Genomic DNA, 16,611 nt, shown 5'->3' with positions numbered 1-16,611 from the left:
GGTAATTAAACATGTTATACAAATATATATATATATACACACACATATATACACACATATATATGTATGTATATACATATACATATATATATGTATACATACATATATATATATATGTATAGAGAGAGAGAGACACACACACTATGGGCGTACTTATGAGCACATGATTATGTAAATACATGCATTCCCGGCCCAAGGACCAAACTATGTATATATCAGGTTGGAGTTACCTCACTAGCTTCAATTTGGTTATTTATTGCTTGCATATATATTGTACATGGATCGGTTGATCCAACTGTTGACTGTCAGCTACTCCCTCCGATTCATGATGTAAGTTTTTCTAGCATTGTCTAGATTAATATAGATACTAATAAATCTAGACACATATATAAATTATAAACATTCATCCATGAATGAATTTAGGCGAGGCTAGAAAAATTTCCAATATGAAATGGAGGTAGTAGTTTGCTAGGCAATTAAAGAGATGTTTCATCCGGTTACTGATAAGTATATATTAATCCCAATACCACATAATCTATCAAATGTTAAGGGTGTGTTCATTTGTTTGATGAAGATAAAACGTTATTTGCTTTTTGTGATAGCTTTTTTATGGTATTAATGATGAAATTAATTACTATAAAATTAAAAATTCACTTTAGAAATGTTAGATGATCAATTTCTATGTAGAATATTATAAAAACTACACGGCTTAACAGTTAAAAAGTGTGTGTAAAATCGAGAAATAATCTAGGGAAAAAGAACGTAGCTGTATTGTCTTATTAGTGTTGGTTTGAGGAAATGGGCACTGTTAAATAAGTTATCCCTGTCCATCCAACCCCCGCTCATGCTATGACAGTGTTAATTAAGGTGGTAAGCTCTCAAAAAAGACCTTCCCCTCCCTAAAAAAAAACAAAATAAAAGAAAAGAAAGGAAGTAAGACAAAGGTTGGAGGCCCAAGGGTTTAGTCGAGGATCGAGCTATATAAATAGCAACCTCCATTCAACGAGCTATGCATGCAGTGGTCGATTGATCTTCATCCAAGAAACACGTAGAGAAGAGACAGGCTGATCGATCGAGGGGTGTTTAGCTAGCACACAAATACATATATATACGTACACACGGTGATGAGGAAGTCATTGGTAGGGTTGCTGGCGGTAGCCATGGTGGTGGTGGCTGCCGTGCAGGCAGACGACGATGTCCCGTTTACTGACGAGGATCTGGAGTCGGAGGAGAGCATGTGGAAGCTGTATGAGAGATGGTACGGCGTGTATCACGGCTCGTCGTCGTCAGATGGCCTCGCCGATATGGTTAGCAGGTTCGAGGTGTTCAAGGAGAACGCCAGATACGTGAACGAGGCTAACAAGAAAAAGGGGATGACCTACAAGTTAGGCCTAAACAAGTTCTCCGACATGACCATGGAGGAATTCACGGCTAAGTACACCGGCGGTAGGCCCGGACCGGTCGCCGGTGCGAAGACCTGGACCACCTGCACGGCTTCCGAGCGGCCGGCAGCAGCCAACGACTGGTGTGTGCCGTCGTCATGGGACTGGAGAGAACATGGAGTTGTCACTCATGTCAAGGACCAACGAAATTGCGGTATATATAATACGTCAACATATATATATATATATATATATATATATAAAATTAAGTTCACATGGATATATATATATATATATATATATATATATATATATATATATATATATATATATATATGTAACTAATAGTATTAAGCTTGCTTGCGTGGGAGTATACTAACATTAACATTAAATATAGGGAGCTGCTGGGCGTTCGGCGCGGTCGGGGCGGTAGAGAGCATCAACGCCATCCGGACAGGAAAGCTCCTGAATCTGTCGGAGCAGCAAGTTTTGGATTGCTCCGGCGGCGGCAACTGCAGCGGGGGCTACCCGTACACTGCACTCCAGTACGCCAGGGACACCGGGATAACTACAGACGCCAACTACCCGTACACGGCGCGGAAGCAGCCGTGCACCTTTGACCCTGTACGTACTATATATGCGCGTGTTTTCGGAGTTAATTCATGATTACTGTCAGCTACTAAGTACTATTAATTAATTGCACTACTACACTGGCCGGCCCTCTCTTCAAATACTCCAATGTCCTAAAAAAGTTAAATAAATCTAAATAAATTTATAGTACTAGGATGTGTCATATCATATCATGTACTACCATGCTAATTATTTTTTTATGTGACGTCACGGGAGAATATATCATATCTCAACTAGCTATAGTTTCTTTCTGGTATAATATGTACTATCAATCTCATCATTTTTCTTCCAATAAGCACACACAAAACCGCGCACTTATCAAAGATTAATTTAATAATATTTATTACTGCTAGGTAAAACAAATTACATATCTATATTATATAATAATCTATAAACAAAGACTATAATAAAATAAACTTTAAAGTTAAATTTTAAAATATATAATCATAAACATAAGCATAAGAAAAAGATAAGGAGCTACATGCCTGATCTGTCCTATTGTTTAAATTTAAACGAGAAGATTGTGCTTATTCTGAGATGGATGTAATAATAATATTATCATTAGCTACCAATGGTACTAGCACTAGTACAGAACCTGTTTTTGCAGACGGGCCATAGCGATTTTTGCACGTGGTTATCTCAAGCATGCGTCAAATCGTTTGCAAAAATACAAAACTTTGCATGCGGCCAGTGCACCCGCATGCGCGAAAGATTTTCGCATGCGAGCGCTTAAGGCGACCGCATGCAAAGAGAAAAAAAATCGCGAAAAAAATAAAATTCCAAAAATAAAAAAACAAATAAAAACTAGCACCGCCGCCCCGGATCCACCGCCGTCGTCTGTCGCCGCGGCCGCGGTGTTTGGATGGAGAGTCCACAGGGTGAGGCCTTCGAGGGAGTGGCTGATGACGTAGGAGACATGCAGCGATGCACGGCCTGCATGCGGCGGTCGAGGTCGACGGCCTCGCCGGGAGCACACCGGTGCCAGCGGCGCCATCATCGCCGGCCTCCGCGACGTGCATGCACGAGCATGTCGACCATGCCAATTGAGTGCTTGCGAACGGCGCCGGTGGTCGGGTCGGACCCGAGGATCATGGACCCGCCGACACCGATCTAGTATCCTAATAAGGGGGTTTCGTATAGAAAAATTACTTTTATAGTAGTGTAGTTAAAGTAACTTTAAAATATATATATATATATATATATATATATATATATATATATATATATATATATATATAATGTGACGTAACATATGCATGCATGCAGCGCAAGATGCGTCCAATTGTGAAAATCAGCGGCATATACCGCGTGCCGTACGGCGACGAGGAAACCCTGAAGCAGGCAGTGTACTTCTATGGTCCCGTGGCCGTCGCCATCGAAGCTAGCAAAGACTTCGTCCACTACCGTGAGGTACGTAATGCCCTGATTGCACTAGCTAGCTAGTAGTTGAACAATTAAATCATTCAGTCGGCTTAATTGATCAATAGTAAGTAATTTGCTAACAATTAATTAATTTGTAACTAATAACAAACACATATATATATATAGGGTGTGTTCCGAGGGTCATGCGGGACATCGATCAACCACGAAGTGTTGGTGGTAGGGTATGGTAAGATACCCCACGGCCCTCGATACTGGATTGTAAAGAACTCATGGAACACAACATGGGGCGAGAAAGGTTATATTCGTATGGTCCGCGACATTGATTTTGAAGAGGGTATTTGTGGCATCGCTACCTACGCACTCTTTCCTGCCGGCATCTTCACCTCCACCGCTACTGCTGCTGCGTACTAGCTAGCCAGCCCCATCCATCCATCCATATTATCTATCTATCGAGGGATCGAGGTGCTTGCTAGCTCTGTACGTATATCTTTTCTGTACTTTCTAAATTAATGTGCTATATATATACAGACGTGCATGTGCACATATATATACTATATAGCTTGGTGAATAAATATACATGCACGCACATATGTATGTATGTATGTAATAACTGAGAGTGCATGCGAAGCAACAATATATATATATATATATATATATATATATATATTGTACCATTTACAGGATTGAATAAAACAAGTGCCAGCATGCATGATGCATGATGCATGTGTACTATCTGTTGGTACGGTGTACATGTTTGAAGAAATTAATTAAGCAATATTATATGTAAAACCTCTCGTAGTTCGTTCAGCCATGCATGCACAACTTCTGGGTTGAATAAAACAGTGCCAGCATAGATAGAAAATATTATTCTCTGTCGTTGTCCACAAGATTTGGCAAACAGCTAGCATGTTTTGTTGGTTTGATATGTGTGTAGGATCGAAGCAGAGTTAAACACATTTATCAGAGGGGTGAATGGTAAGTAGAACCAAAACCCAAAAATCTTTAAGTGGAAATAAAAGATTTCTTCTGGTTACGTCACTTCTGAGATTACCTCTGCTTACGCCACTCCTGTGCCACCAATATATTTACGCTGCTCCTGAGATTAACTTAATCGTGTCGCTCTTGTGCCGCCGATCAGATCGTTGAGATCCACAGAAATACCAGTAGATGAAAGCAGAATATATAGATTGAATGATCTGAACTTTATTGCTTCAACTGGTATTTACAAAGCGCACCAACAACAACAACGTTCCTCTCAAACTTATTGATCTAGAATCAACAACTATCCTAAACTCTAATTTTCTAATTCTAAATCTCACCAAAAAGCACACCGCGAGCATACCTCTCGGTACCTATTTATAACAAAATAATTATGTCTGAATCTATCTCAAACTCGTATCGGACTCCTCCACGGACGTGGCTGCACGGACCGAACCAAATCCATGCGCACGTACGTGATGTCCAATACGGACTCTCCCTGTATGTATCACGAAGGGCCACCAGAGTCCGATACATACATGCTTCCTTTTGCTATAGTACCGGCGACACTGTAGCATGAACCAACAACCAGCTAACAACCGTGTACCATAAGTACACGTATGCAATACAGCACGCATCCTTTGTTCCTTTTTCTCTCCGATTTTTCTCACGGTTTCTCCAGTGCTTACACACAATATGCAAGCCCGCTACGACTCTATCCCCACACGGTGTTCTTCCACCATGTGTCACATCGTATTCAACATTATCACCTGACATCCTCGATCGTCCGGACCTCTCAGCTCCTCCCTGAGCCTAGTGACGATCCCACTGTCGTTGACCGATATTGATCTTCAAGGATCACAACTCTAGTCCAATCATCCCGACCATCTAGACCTCAATTCCTCCCTAAAATTAGTCATGGTCCTCGCTATTGACCACAGTTGACATCAAGTCACCTGCACACATAGAGACAAACCAACCGCTTTCGGGCGCAGATATCGCAACCTGACCCACATTAGTCACACACATTCACAGCAACACATAACTGTTTCCAAACCAAATCTATCAATTTACAAGCCAATTCTTCATCACAAAATATCAATCATGACTATGATCTTACACTGTGAAATTGTTTTGTTTGTTGCAATCACAATGTACATATGCTGCTAGCTAGCTAGCAGCACTACCGCCACGATATATATTTTCGGATCAGGTTAATTTGATCATGTAGCTAGCGGTGGATCGAATGGACGATTAACTCTTACTTGTTGGATCGATCGAAACCGATTCAAAGTATCAGATCGATTAACGTCCTCACGTACGTACGATCGATCGGGGGAGTATATATGTTGTGGATCAGGAATGTCTTTTATTAATTATTCAATCGTACGTGTTCTATATATTATGCCTAGCTAGTGCACGGGCATGCATCTGGAGGGTGGAGATCAATTCTCTCTGACTGCATGCATGCTATGCGTAGACCGTCCGTCCGACGCTAGCTAGCTAGGATGCCCGATCGAGGGCTAGTCATGCATGTCCGGCAAATTAATATAATATATATACTCCTAGAAAAGATAGGCACCAAATTAATTAAGTTTAATTAGGAGGACAATATTAATTGACGACGACGGGCGCTCATTTTTAGCAACCCCAGGCCGGCCACCCCGTCGTTCTCAAGGGCGATAAGGATGCATCTCACCGCGCGGCCACCTCCCTCCCTCTCTTCCTCTAGCTAGCCACTGCCTAAACGACATATTTACAAACAAAAAATAATTTAATAAAACTTTTATATATGTATTCTTAGCGATAAAAAACCAAGATTGAAAAATAAACTTCGATGAAAAAACTTCAAAATTAACTCTAAATTCAAGATTGAAAATTGAAAATCTAAACTAACGAGCAAAAGCGGAGACAAGATGACAAGATTATAAGAACTGTGACAGTGAGACATCTTGTTCCTTGAGCTAAGTGACAATGGCATGGATAGCACATATTCGGGGGCAATGCTACCTACAATGGTAGCCTACTCTAGGGACGTACATGGGTCATTTGGGCTCAGCCAACACCCATCTCTAGACTGGCCCAACTAGATAGGTGGTGGCGGCCTGGCGGGAGGATTCATATAGCGTTTAGCATCGTATGATGGATTCATGGTTACTATTCAGTAATATTGTAAGATAAAATATATACTCCCTCCATTCATAAATATTTGACGTCATTGACTTTTTTTATACACGTTTAACTATTTGTCTTATTAAAAAATACATATAATTATTAATTATTTTATATCATTTTATTTATTGTTAAATATATATTTTATGCATATTTATTGCTTTACATATTTTAAAAAATAAATAAGACGAATGGTCAAGCGTGCATAGAAAAAGTCAACAATGTCCAACATTTAGAGACGGGGGAGTACTAATTATATGTAGCATAAAGAAAAAACATGTAGTTCTTTTCTACTAAAATAAGATCATCTTTGCCTCATCTTATTTATGCCAAATTATATTATTTTTGAGAAATCATTGCATTAGAGTTTTAAAAAATAAATAATATATATTTGCATCGAAACTGGATAATTAAGGCTAATTGCATTAATATTTGATAAAACAGATGTATTCTAGTTCTTTGACTTTTTTACTTTTGTATTTGTCCGTCTAATATGGGTGAGAAAATTGAAATTGTTTTGCGGCCGAGAAATTAGCTAATATATATCATGCACCTTATTAAGAAAAAAAAATACACCCGCACGCATCATATGTACAACTAAATATCTAACTTATCAGTCGTTATATAGCGGTTGATCAGTGCATTGCAAGTTTACAACGATAAGCTCGTGATGTTTTGTTTCCCCCCGGTAATCCTAAATCTAGTGGCCGGGTTCAATTAATTATTAACCTAGCACAAAAAATAATTTTCTCATATGCAATGCAATCACTAGCGTTACAAGTGACGTATCGAAATAAAAGTATTGCTAGATTATTTAATATAAATTGATTATGGAGAAGAAAAGACGTATACGATATCTAGATGGATGACTGAAACCAATGTGAGTGCGTAGGGCGGGATAAAATGAAAAGTAATTGCTGAGATATGTATAATTATATGAATAGTGCGATGATGATTATATTTTAGTATCAAAAATTTTTAGAACTACGGAGCATGTATAGTGTACGTACCTTCGTGTAATTAAATTCATGTGCAACTATTGAGTTAGTTTCTAGAGAACTGAAACGGATACAGGGAGTGGTATATATAATCCACAGTACATTAATAAATAAACGTAAATGCATCGTATATATATGTTACTGAAATAATTCAATCCATCGATCAACACTACGTAAAGTAATTTGGTTTCAGACGAAAAGAAAAGGACTTCCGCATTTCGGCTGCCTTTTTGAGGCAGTTTTACTAGCTTAAAACAGCTGTACGTACGTACGTACGGTTTGTACCACGTACGCGACCAAAGAGATTGACAAGTACTGTGTGATGCTTAATTCATTGCTTGTTATCCTACTCTACCTTAATTATTATTAATTAGTATTGATTGCACCTCTCTACGTACGTACCGAATGAGCATGAGCGTTTTAGATTAGATTTCGACTAGTAAGTACCCATATATATATATATATATATATATATATATCTGCATGCGAGAAGAAATTATATATGTATGTATCAGTGATAGTTGCATGAACGTCTCTAGCTGTCCAATTTCGACAAGTCAATTCAAATCCCTCGCTATTTGCAAATTGAAGGAATAATGTCAACTCAAAAATACATATGAAATATTCGCAAGTACAAATAAGAGCGACCGATCGAGATATTAGTTTAAGGCATGATGTCCACTGAATTTGAAATCTGCGGGCCAGCTTATCGATCAAATCAATGCCCAAGTAAAACCTGGTACGCCTACACGCATATTTGCATATAATTATGTAAATCCTTATCGGATTGGCCCACGCGAAGCTAGAAATCAACCATGGATCAAGCTGTTCTTTTTGCCCCTTTTACTCCATAAAGAATTAGCTATATGTACTAAAATTTATGCTTACAAATTTTGAAGTACCTCAGGATATATATAGGCTACATTTGTTCCTACAACTTATCCCCATATTGTTCTTCACTTTTACGTGCGCACTTTCTAATCTGTTAAACGACTTTTGTGTGCAAAGCCTTTTCATATAAAAGTCCATCATCTCATAATTTTTAAGTAGATTTCTAACTTTATAGTAGTCAATTTTATCGTTTATATCATTGAACATCCATAAGAAATCAGATAATCTTTCATTCATAAAAAGAACGCAACCATAGTACCTAAAGATACTAAGATTAACACTAGCAGTGATGGTCATAACTTTGACCATTCAAATGACTTGTTAGCAGTGATATTTCATAAATTATTATCCGCCATAGATAACTCATCGACGACAGATTAACACTCGTCGTATATAATATTTCTAATGTGTGACCACTTATCCTGTGGACATTTGTTGCCTTTTTTACTATCTATATCTATATATGGTAATCTCTATGTTCCAAAATATAAAAATTATAAAAATTATAGGAGTCAAATTCCATACCACGATATAAATATTTTGCATGATGATTATCGTTATATCAATGATGCATTAACCAATCGGAAGCCTGGAAAAGGAATATCAACCATTCAAAATTTAAAAATAGACCACCGAAATGATATCTTTTGACCATATGTTAATATTTGCTAAACAATCTAAAAATATTTATATTTTAGAATGAAGGGAGCAGTTATTGCGAAGTGGAGGAAGCTTCTAATTGATGCTAATGATTGATTATGGTATATATATGTACTCATATGGCACCCTTATGCATCGATTGATTAATTAATTTGTAGCACGCTAGCTAAAGAGCGAGTATATTGTTAGTCACAGAAATGGAATAACACCGACCGCTTATAAATTAATTTTGGCATCACAATTATCCTAAAATGTAATTTGATCAATACTTATTTTAAAAAAATATTTTTGTAAAGACAATACATTAAAATATTATCAAAAGAATTGTGAGAAATCACACACACACACACACACACACACACATATATATATATATATATATATACACACACACACACACACACACACACACACACTTTTGTGTCTGATCTTAATATTACTCGTACAGATTAAGATGCTGATGCTTTTAAGTTTTGAAGATTTGACAAGTCGCTGGCACGTGTATGTCATTGAGCAAAGCTACAGCTCAGCAACTGGCAAGGTTTGTGTCATTGATCCCTAGCTCTATAAATAGTGGCCTCCCGTGGAAGAGTACGATATATCCGGTAGCTAGCTAGCTAAGAACTACATATACATAACATAACTACATATAAGCTAGATAGAGATGATGAAGCCATTAGTAGCGGTGTTGGTTATTGCGGTGGCAGCAATGGCGGTGGCCGATGATGTCCCATTTACCGACAAGGATTTGGAGTCAGAGGAGAGCATATGGAAGCTGTACGAGAGGTGGGGCCATGTGCATGGCTTGACGTCACGAGACCTGGCTGAGAAAGGGAGCAGGTTCGAGGCGTTCAAGGTGAACGCCAAGCATGTGAACGAGTTCAACAAGAAAGAGGGCATGACCTACGAGCTAGGACTCAACAAGTTCGCTGACATGACGCTCGAGGAGTTCCTCGCCAAGTATGCCGGTGCCAAGGTAGACGCCGTCATCTTGCAGGCTTCCGTTCGTGAGCTTGAGGAGGAGGTGATCGGTGATGTGCCCACCACATGGGACTGGAGACAGCACGGAGCTGTCACTGCTGTCAAGGATCAAGGCCAATGTGGTAAAGTACTTAGCCTCCATTTAAAAATAAATACATAAACAGAGTTACATGCATTTCGAGATTCAAATTTTATGAACTTTGACAAACAACTACTCTGACGATATATATGTGTGCCTATAGTAATGTACCCAAAAATATGATACTATTAGATTCATATGGGTGTTGGTCATATTGTTGATAATGATGTATGTTCGGCTTTATTAATACTTAAAGTTTGACGTTGGATACCATACCAAGTATCAAAACCATTCCTTATAATTTCAAACATAGGGATTAATTACCTGTGTCTAGCTAATGAAAACTGAGACGTTGATTTGGTGGTTTTGGTTGGGCTGAAAGATATACCTACAAATTAGCTAACACTCCTTTATATATACTAATTAAAGGTAGCTGCTGGGCGTTCTCGGCGGTGGGCGCAGTGGAGAGTGCAAACGCGATCGCGACAGGGAACCTGCTTAAGCTGTCTGAGCAGCAAGTGCTCGACTGCTCCGGCGACGGCGACTGCAACGGCGGCTGGCCTGACATGGTCCTAAAAGGTTATGCTATCGAGCAGGGGATAGCTCTGGACAGTAGTGGCAACCCACCCTACTACCCACCCTACGTGGCAGCCAAGATGAGCTGCAGGACGGTGGCCGGGAAGCCCGTCGTGAAGATGGACGGCACAACCCGGGTGGCCTCCGGTGAGACTGCCCTTAAGCAGAGCGTCTCCCTGCAGCCCGTCTCCGTGCTCATCGAAGCCGACACCAACTTCCAGCTCTACAAATCGGTACATTCATGTTAAATTAATTGTCTACGAGTACTTCATATACATATATCGCGTCATTTAATTTTAAATACATGTTTGACCATTAAAACGTTTTATAGAAAAACATAATTAAACTGCTGGTATATAGGGCGTGTACAGTGGGCCGTGCGGGACAAAAGTAAACCATGCCGTGTTGGCAGTAGGGTATGGCGTTACATCTAACAACATCAACTACTGGATTGTTAAGAACTCGTGGAACACCACCTGGGGCGAGAGTGGTTATATCCGCATGAAGCGTGACGTGGGTGGCAACAAGGGGCTGTGTGGCATTGCCATGTATGGCATTTATCCCACCAAGATCAAGCAGAATCCTTTCTCATCTGTTGCCGCCAGTGTAGCCGATGCTGCTTTCTACTAGCCTATTATGTACTTACAGTTAACTTATTCTCCATTCATCCAAATATATACAGAGGTATGAGGGTCTGAATCTAGAGAAGTATTTGTTCATATAAATACCCCATATATATCCTTGTATTCTTGGACTGAAGAAGTATATGTACACTGTACATGCATGCATGTTTGTAACTATATATGAAATAAAGAGATATCCTGCATGCATAGCCACAGACATATATAAATAAATAAAAAGAGTACTCGTGCATATATGCATGCGTACTAGCTAGTTGAATATAACACTGTGCTAATGTATGCATCTGTAGTACGGTTCCGTGTGCTTCAAAGGAAATAAATGGTCTAGCTAGTTGTTGATATGGATAATATTAGACGGAGGAAAAAAAATCATATATTCAGATCCTTATCAGGTGTGTGTATATATAGCCAATTTGGAGATAAAAAAAACTCAGTACGAGGCAAGTTAGAAATGATTTAAATATATATATGCTATCTCTAATATTCTATTTTAAACTCTAGGATTCAATCTCTATTTCTAATGTTTCTATGTGATTCCGTTATCTTCAACCATATTTGACTATAACATTGCCCCTCAATCGTAATGGAGCAAAGCGAATAATTGCGATTGTATTTGAAATCTCATGTTTTCATAAAATTTTCCTTTTCACCGTCATCAATTATATCTTTGATGAACAATACCCCACCTAGGTCAATGACTGCGCTGTCCACTTCTGGTGTTGTCCCGTGACTCTACCGTTTATTCCTTCCCGCAGTTATAGAGGAAGTGTTATAGATAGTAGCGATACCACAAACACTCTGACTGGAGTTGATGATGATTTGTTTTAGATGTTATTGAAAGTAGTCGATTATGTATGTAGTAGCCGAGGTTGTAATAACCACGTCAGGTTGATGCGGTCCTTGCCATCGTAGACTCAATAAATTAGCATCTTTAGAAGTTATCTGTCAGAGGACTTGACATGTCCATCCTTTGTGGGCAGAGCGGCGATAATGTTACAATGCTGATGAAGAACAATGGAGATGAGCCTAGCTTGATGTATAGAAATCATAGGATTATGTGTCTTAAAAGAATTGATCTAATGCTAGTTTATGAATAATTTGTGATAGTTAATTGATGCAGTGTCCCAGATGCACGGAGGTTATATGGAGAAATCATCTCCTGAGTACAACGAATAGGGGTTGTGGCAACCAAGAATTAAATGATATTGGATTTAAAATCTTATGCTTCCATCCTCTTTCTCTTCCGACCATCATGAATGATATCTCCGATGGATGATCTTTCACTAAGGTCGATAACTGTGTCCTCTTTTGGTGTTGTCCCGTAACTCTCTTCTTTATTGTTATGATGACTAATTTATTTTATACGACATAAATGAAAAGAACAAGGATATGCTACTCACAAGAAGGGGAGGGGAAAAAATCTCTTGTGGCTATTGAAAGGTGTGTTGGGTTATTTGATCCAACGTTAATTTCTAATCTTAGCCTAATATTGGTCATCTCTGCTTAATGCGGAAATAAATTGATTTACTGACCTGGTTGAGAAGCCATCGCGTTTGGATCAATCCTCTTGCTCTGTTTTTTCTCTCTTCTTCTCTGTTCTCCCTCGCAGTAGGCGTGGACGGTTTAGCAGCAGGGCTTCCCTACTCGATCTGGGTCTGCGCCTTCTCAATTTCTATTATTTTTTCTGTTATCCAGTGTTTAACCAAAAAAATCAACCAACAAGATGGAGGTCGGAGGTAGAGGTAAGGGGGTCCAGTGGGAAAGGGAGGCGTGGAAGAGGCTAGTGTGATATCAATGTATGCATGCATGGTACACAAGGTGAGGCTCATCTTCTTCCCATGCCCTCTATTTCTTCCTGGGTACGAGGGTATCTAGTTGGTAGTTGGGTTAGAGCTTCCACCGTCTTCGTGCTAAAACTATACCATCGTGAGACTTATGAGGATCGATATAAATATTTAAAAAATATTATAATAAAACGTTAGGGACTACTACATAAGTCCCACAGCGAAACATTATGGACTATTTTGGTTATCCGCCCAAATAGTTCAATCTTTCATATCAATTTAAACTTCAGTGTTGTACTAATTGAGGTGCAGATGCTCTGGTCTGATTTTGCACGCAGGCCGCAGAGGTGAGCAACATCAACTAAAGAGACTCCATCATTCTCCGGCCCATTACTCCATCCGGTCCGACAATGGACTTTCCAAATGCACTTGTTTTTGTTATTGGCCTTCCTAAAATTCTCATCATCCCAGCTTTATATAACTAGAAAGATACACACGCAATTTTGTTTTCTTTCTTTTTTTTTCTTTAGCGTAACACGCAACAAGGAAATATCAAGGAAGCCGCTACTGCTATTTATTGAGATATGCTTTAGTTCAACGAAAAAAAACGTCCAGGTATCGGTACCTCACGGTACCAAATCGTTTCTGATCATTGGATCTAACAATGTCCATCCTGTTCAGCTAGATCTAATATAGGAAACGACTTAGTACTGTGGGACACTGATACATTGAGATGCTTTTTGTCGTACCGAAGCAAATCTCTATTTTACCATAACTTGTCAGAACGGAACATGCTAACTCAAAGTTTTATATAATGTCGTCAAACCAATTTAAATCGGTCACCCTTTCTTCAATTTGAATTAGTAATTAAATATAATGTAAACTGAAGATATATATTCATTGCAAGTGCAAATAGATGGTATACATATAAGACAATTTGACATGTAAGTAATCTGAAATATATATAGATCGAGATCCATCCGCAACATGCCAACATAACTAACCTACCTTGTTGCGTACACATTAGCAGATACGTGTATATAGCTATGAAAATACAGCATATCCGTTACAGGGAGCTAAATAACTAAACCAAGCAACTTGGATTATATTATGAATCACTAGATTAATATTTTTTGCTTGAGTAGTTGACATATCGATCAATAATGTGCGGTCAGCTAGATTACGTTTGGATAAGATCGTATAATTGAGCATTGACATGGTCGCTCTGCTATTAAATTTGTGGTTAATAAGACTACGCCTCCTTTTTCGGTCGAATATATATAACACCATTTACTAGAATTAATTAGCTTATGAAATGGAAATGCTAAACAATGACACAAGGTATGTAAGCGTAAACTTTGTTCAGACATTTTTTTTTCTCTCGAAAGGATTCCTTTGTGGCTAGAACAGGTCGAGAGTCGAGTTATACATATACTACATCCATCTCATAATAACTTTATTATTTTTGATTTATGTGTTCAACGTGTGACCATTTATCTTATTTAAAAAAATACATTAAAACTTAAAAGAATTAGTCACATATAAATTAATATTCATGTTTTAGCATCTAGTAACAACAAAAATATTAATCGCAAAAAAATTAAAATAAGACGAAAATCAAAACATTGTATCAAAAACTAAAAAATAAACTTATTTCGGGACATAGGTAGTGTATTATTGCGGGTTAGATGTACTTGGAAAATGGTAATGGGCAGGGTACCTTAGAAGCAAACAGAACTCCTAATCTAATATTTAGAAGATTTTAAATATTAATCTACAATTAAAAAAACTTATATGCATGATCTCAATCCTGATGGGGACCATTATTATATCACTTGTGCTAACTCAACCCACAGTTTGATCTCTCTTTTGACAGATGGGGGATTGTCTCACTAGCTAAGTGATATTTTCTCGAGAACAAACAATATATAAATCCATCATGTAGTGAAAATTAGAGATTGTAACCAAAATAAAATACTAAAATTGTGACATTGTGCGACTCCGTTATCTTTAACTGTATTTAACTACACTTAATTTTAACATTGCCCAGTACTCCTTCTAGCTCGGTGACTGCGTCCAGTACTTGTAATGTTGTCTGCTGACTCTACCGTGCGTCTATTTCCTCCTGTAGTTACAAATGAAGTATTGTATATAGATGGTAGCGATGACACAAACTCTCTGAGTGAAGTTGACGATGATTTATTGTTGGAGCTAGGCAGCCGATCGATCATGCATATAGTGGCCATGTTAGCTAGGCTGATGCGGTATTAATTTGCCGTTGTAGATTATAAATTAGCGTGTTGAAGAAGTATATGTCAGAGGACATGTGTGAAGGGACCAATGGACATATATATAGTACGTATCGGCAATGATGGAAGATGCAGAGGTAGCAGATATAGAGTCGTCGGCGACGTACGGGCCGGTTAGTTTGATCCGATGGGCGTTTACTCGATCGTAGCTTTAATTGGCCCATAGATTGGATCTAGCAGTGCTCTCTCGATCGCACGCTTGCTGCTAGATATATATGTAGATGGAAATGGTTATGCGTACGAACCAAGTTGTCCTACTTACATATTGATCAATGACTGTAGTGTCATTTCTTTTATTGATCATAGTTGTATCCTTTTGGTCATACATATGTCATATAACTTGATCGTACGTATAGCAGCACTCTATATATATACATTAAGGCAGTACTACGTACGTAGGCTAGTTGATGAAGCACAATATATTAATTAGTTAATCTAGCGTGCTTGAGAGGCTGGATCGATGCATGCATATTACACGAACAAATATATTGTTCTGATCGGCGGCGGAGACGAGCCTTGATGTATAGAAATCATAATAGGGTTTTGTGTCTTAAAATAATTAATTTAATACTAGTTTATGGATAATAATGTATATATGGTAGGGCGTCGCAAGGAGGTTCTGTGACAAGTATGTACAATGTTTATTAGCTGACTCTACTCATCATCATGTAAGCAAATTTGGTGACAAGAAGAAAAGAGAGAAGGAGAGAGAAAAGTCATTTTTATGCATGACAACGGTTTAGAGTTAACTCTCAGTATTTATTAAAGAAATTTTTATTGTATTAACGTGGATTAAAAAAGAGCAATATGATAAAAAAATATTTTGTTTTATTAATAAAAAAATCATACCTAACTCTACCATCGGATGTACCATTATAAAATAGCTAGGGTGTCGTTGCTTATGTGACTTGAACAAGTGTCTATAGTAGGCTCTATTTTTGAACATATCCTAAGCTGCACATCAACTAAAGAGACTTGTTCTTCGGACAGAAAATGGACTTTCCAAATGCACTTGTACGTGTTTTTCTTTTTTTTTTTTTGTGATTGGGCATTATTTTTCCCCCTCCCAGCTTATTATAACTAGAAAGATGCACACTCGTTTTTGTTTTCTTTCTTTCTTTCTTTTAGCGTAACATGCAACAAGGGA

At 38.3% G+C, this 16,611-nt stretch overlaps 2 protein-coding genes across 2 annotated transcripts; both read left to right on the top strand.

The window, feature by feature from the left end:
- Positions 1–1,124: 1,124 nt before the first annotated feature.
- Positions 1,125–2,048, top strand: LOC102712753 (thiol protease SEN102-like). The gene is made up of 2 exons (XM_015840969.1): positions 1,125–1,596; positions 1,780–2,048. Exons 1-2 carry the CDS (start codon positions 1,125–1,127, stop codon positions 2,046–2,048), a joined length of 741 nt encoding a protein of 246 aa, XP_015696455.1.
- Positions 2,049–3,284: 1,236 nt separating this feature from the next.
- On the top strand, positions 3,285–11,360 carry LOC102712472 (thiol protease SEN102-like). The gene is made up of 5 exons (XM_006661484.3): positions 3,285–3,422; positions 9,543–9,635; positions 9,753–10,197; positions 10,584–10,963; positions 11,091–11,360. Exons 1-5 carry the CDS (start codon positions 3,285–3,287, stop codon positions 11,358–11,360), a joined length of 1,326 nt encoding a protein of 441 aa, XP_006661547.3.
- Positions 11,361–16,611: the final 5,251 nt, after the last annotated feature.

The sequence above is a fragment of the Oryza brachyantha genome, chromosome 9 (assembly GCF_000231095.2).
Source record: "Oryza brachyantha chromosome 9, ObraRS2, whole genome shotgun sequence".
Lineage (NCBI taxonomy): Eukaryota > Viridiplantae > Streptophyta > Magnoliopsida > Poales > Poaceae > Oryza > Oryza brachyantha.
This window is presented reverse-complemented; position numbering and strand designations above follow the sequence as displayed.

Excerpts from the sequence above, each read along its gene's own strand:
- LOC102712472 (XM_006661484.3), top strand. The coding sequence starts at position 3,285 with ATGCGTCCAATTGTGAAAATCAGCGGCATATACCGCGTGCCGTACGGC. Across the intron at positions 3,423-9,542 it reads ACTTCGTCCACTACCGTGAG|ATTAAGATGCTGATGCTTTT; the intron begins GTACGTAATGCC and ends TTACTCGTACAG. Across the intron at positions 9,636-9,752 it reads ACAGCTCAGCAACTGGCAAG|ATAGAGATGATGAAGCCATT; the intron begins GTTTGTGTCATT and ends CATATAAGCTAG.
- LOC102712753 (XM_015840969.1), top strand. The coding sequence starts at position 1,125 with ATGAGGAAGTCATTGGTAGGGTTGCTGGCGGTAGCCATGGTGGTGGTG. Across the intron at positions 1,597-1,779 it reads CAAGGACCAACGAAATTGCG|GGAGCTGCTGGGCGTTCGGC; the intron begins GTATATATAATA and ends CATTAAATATAG.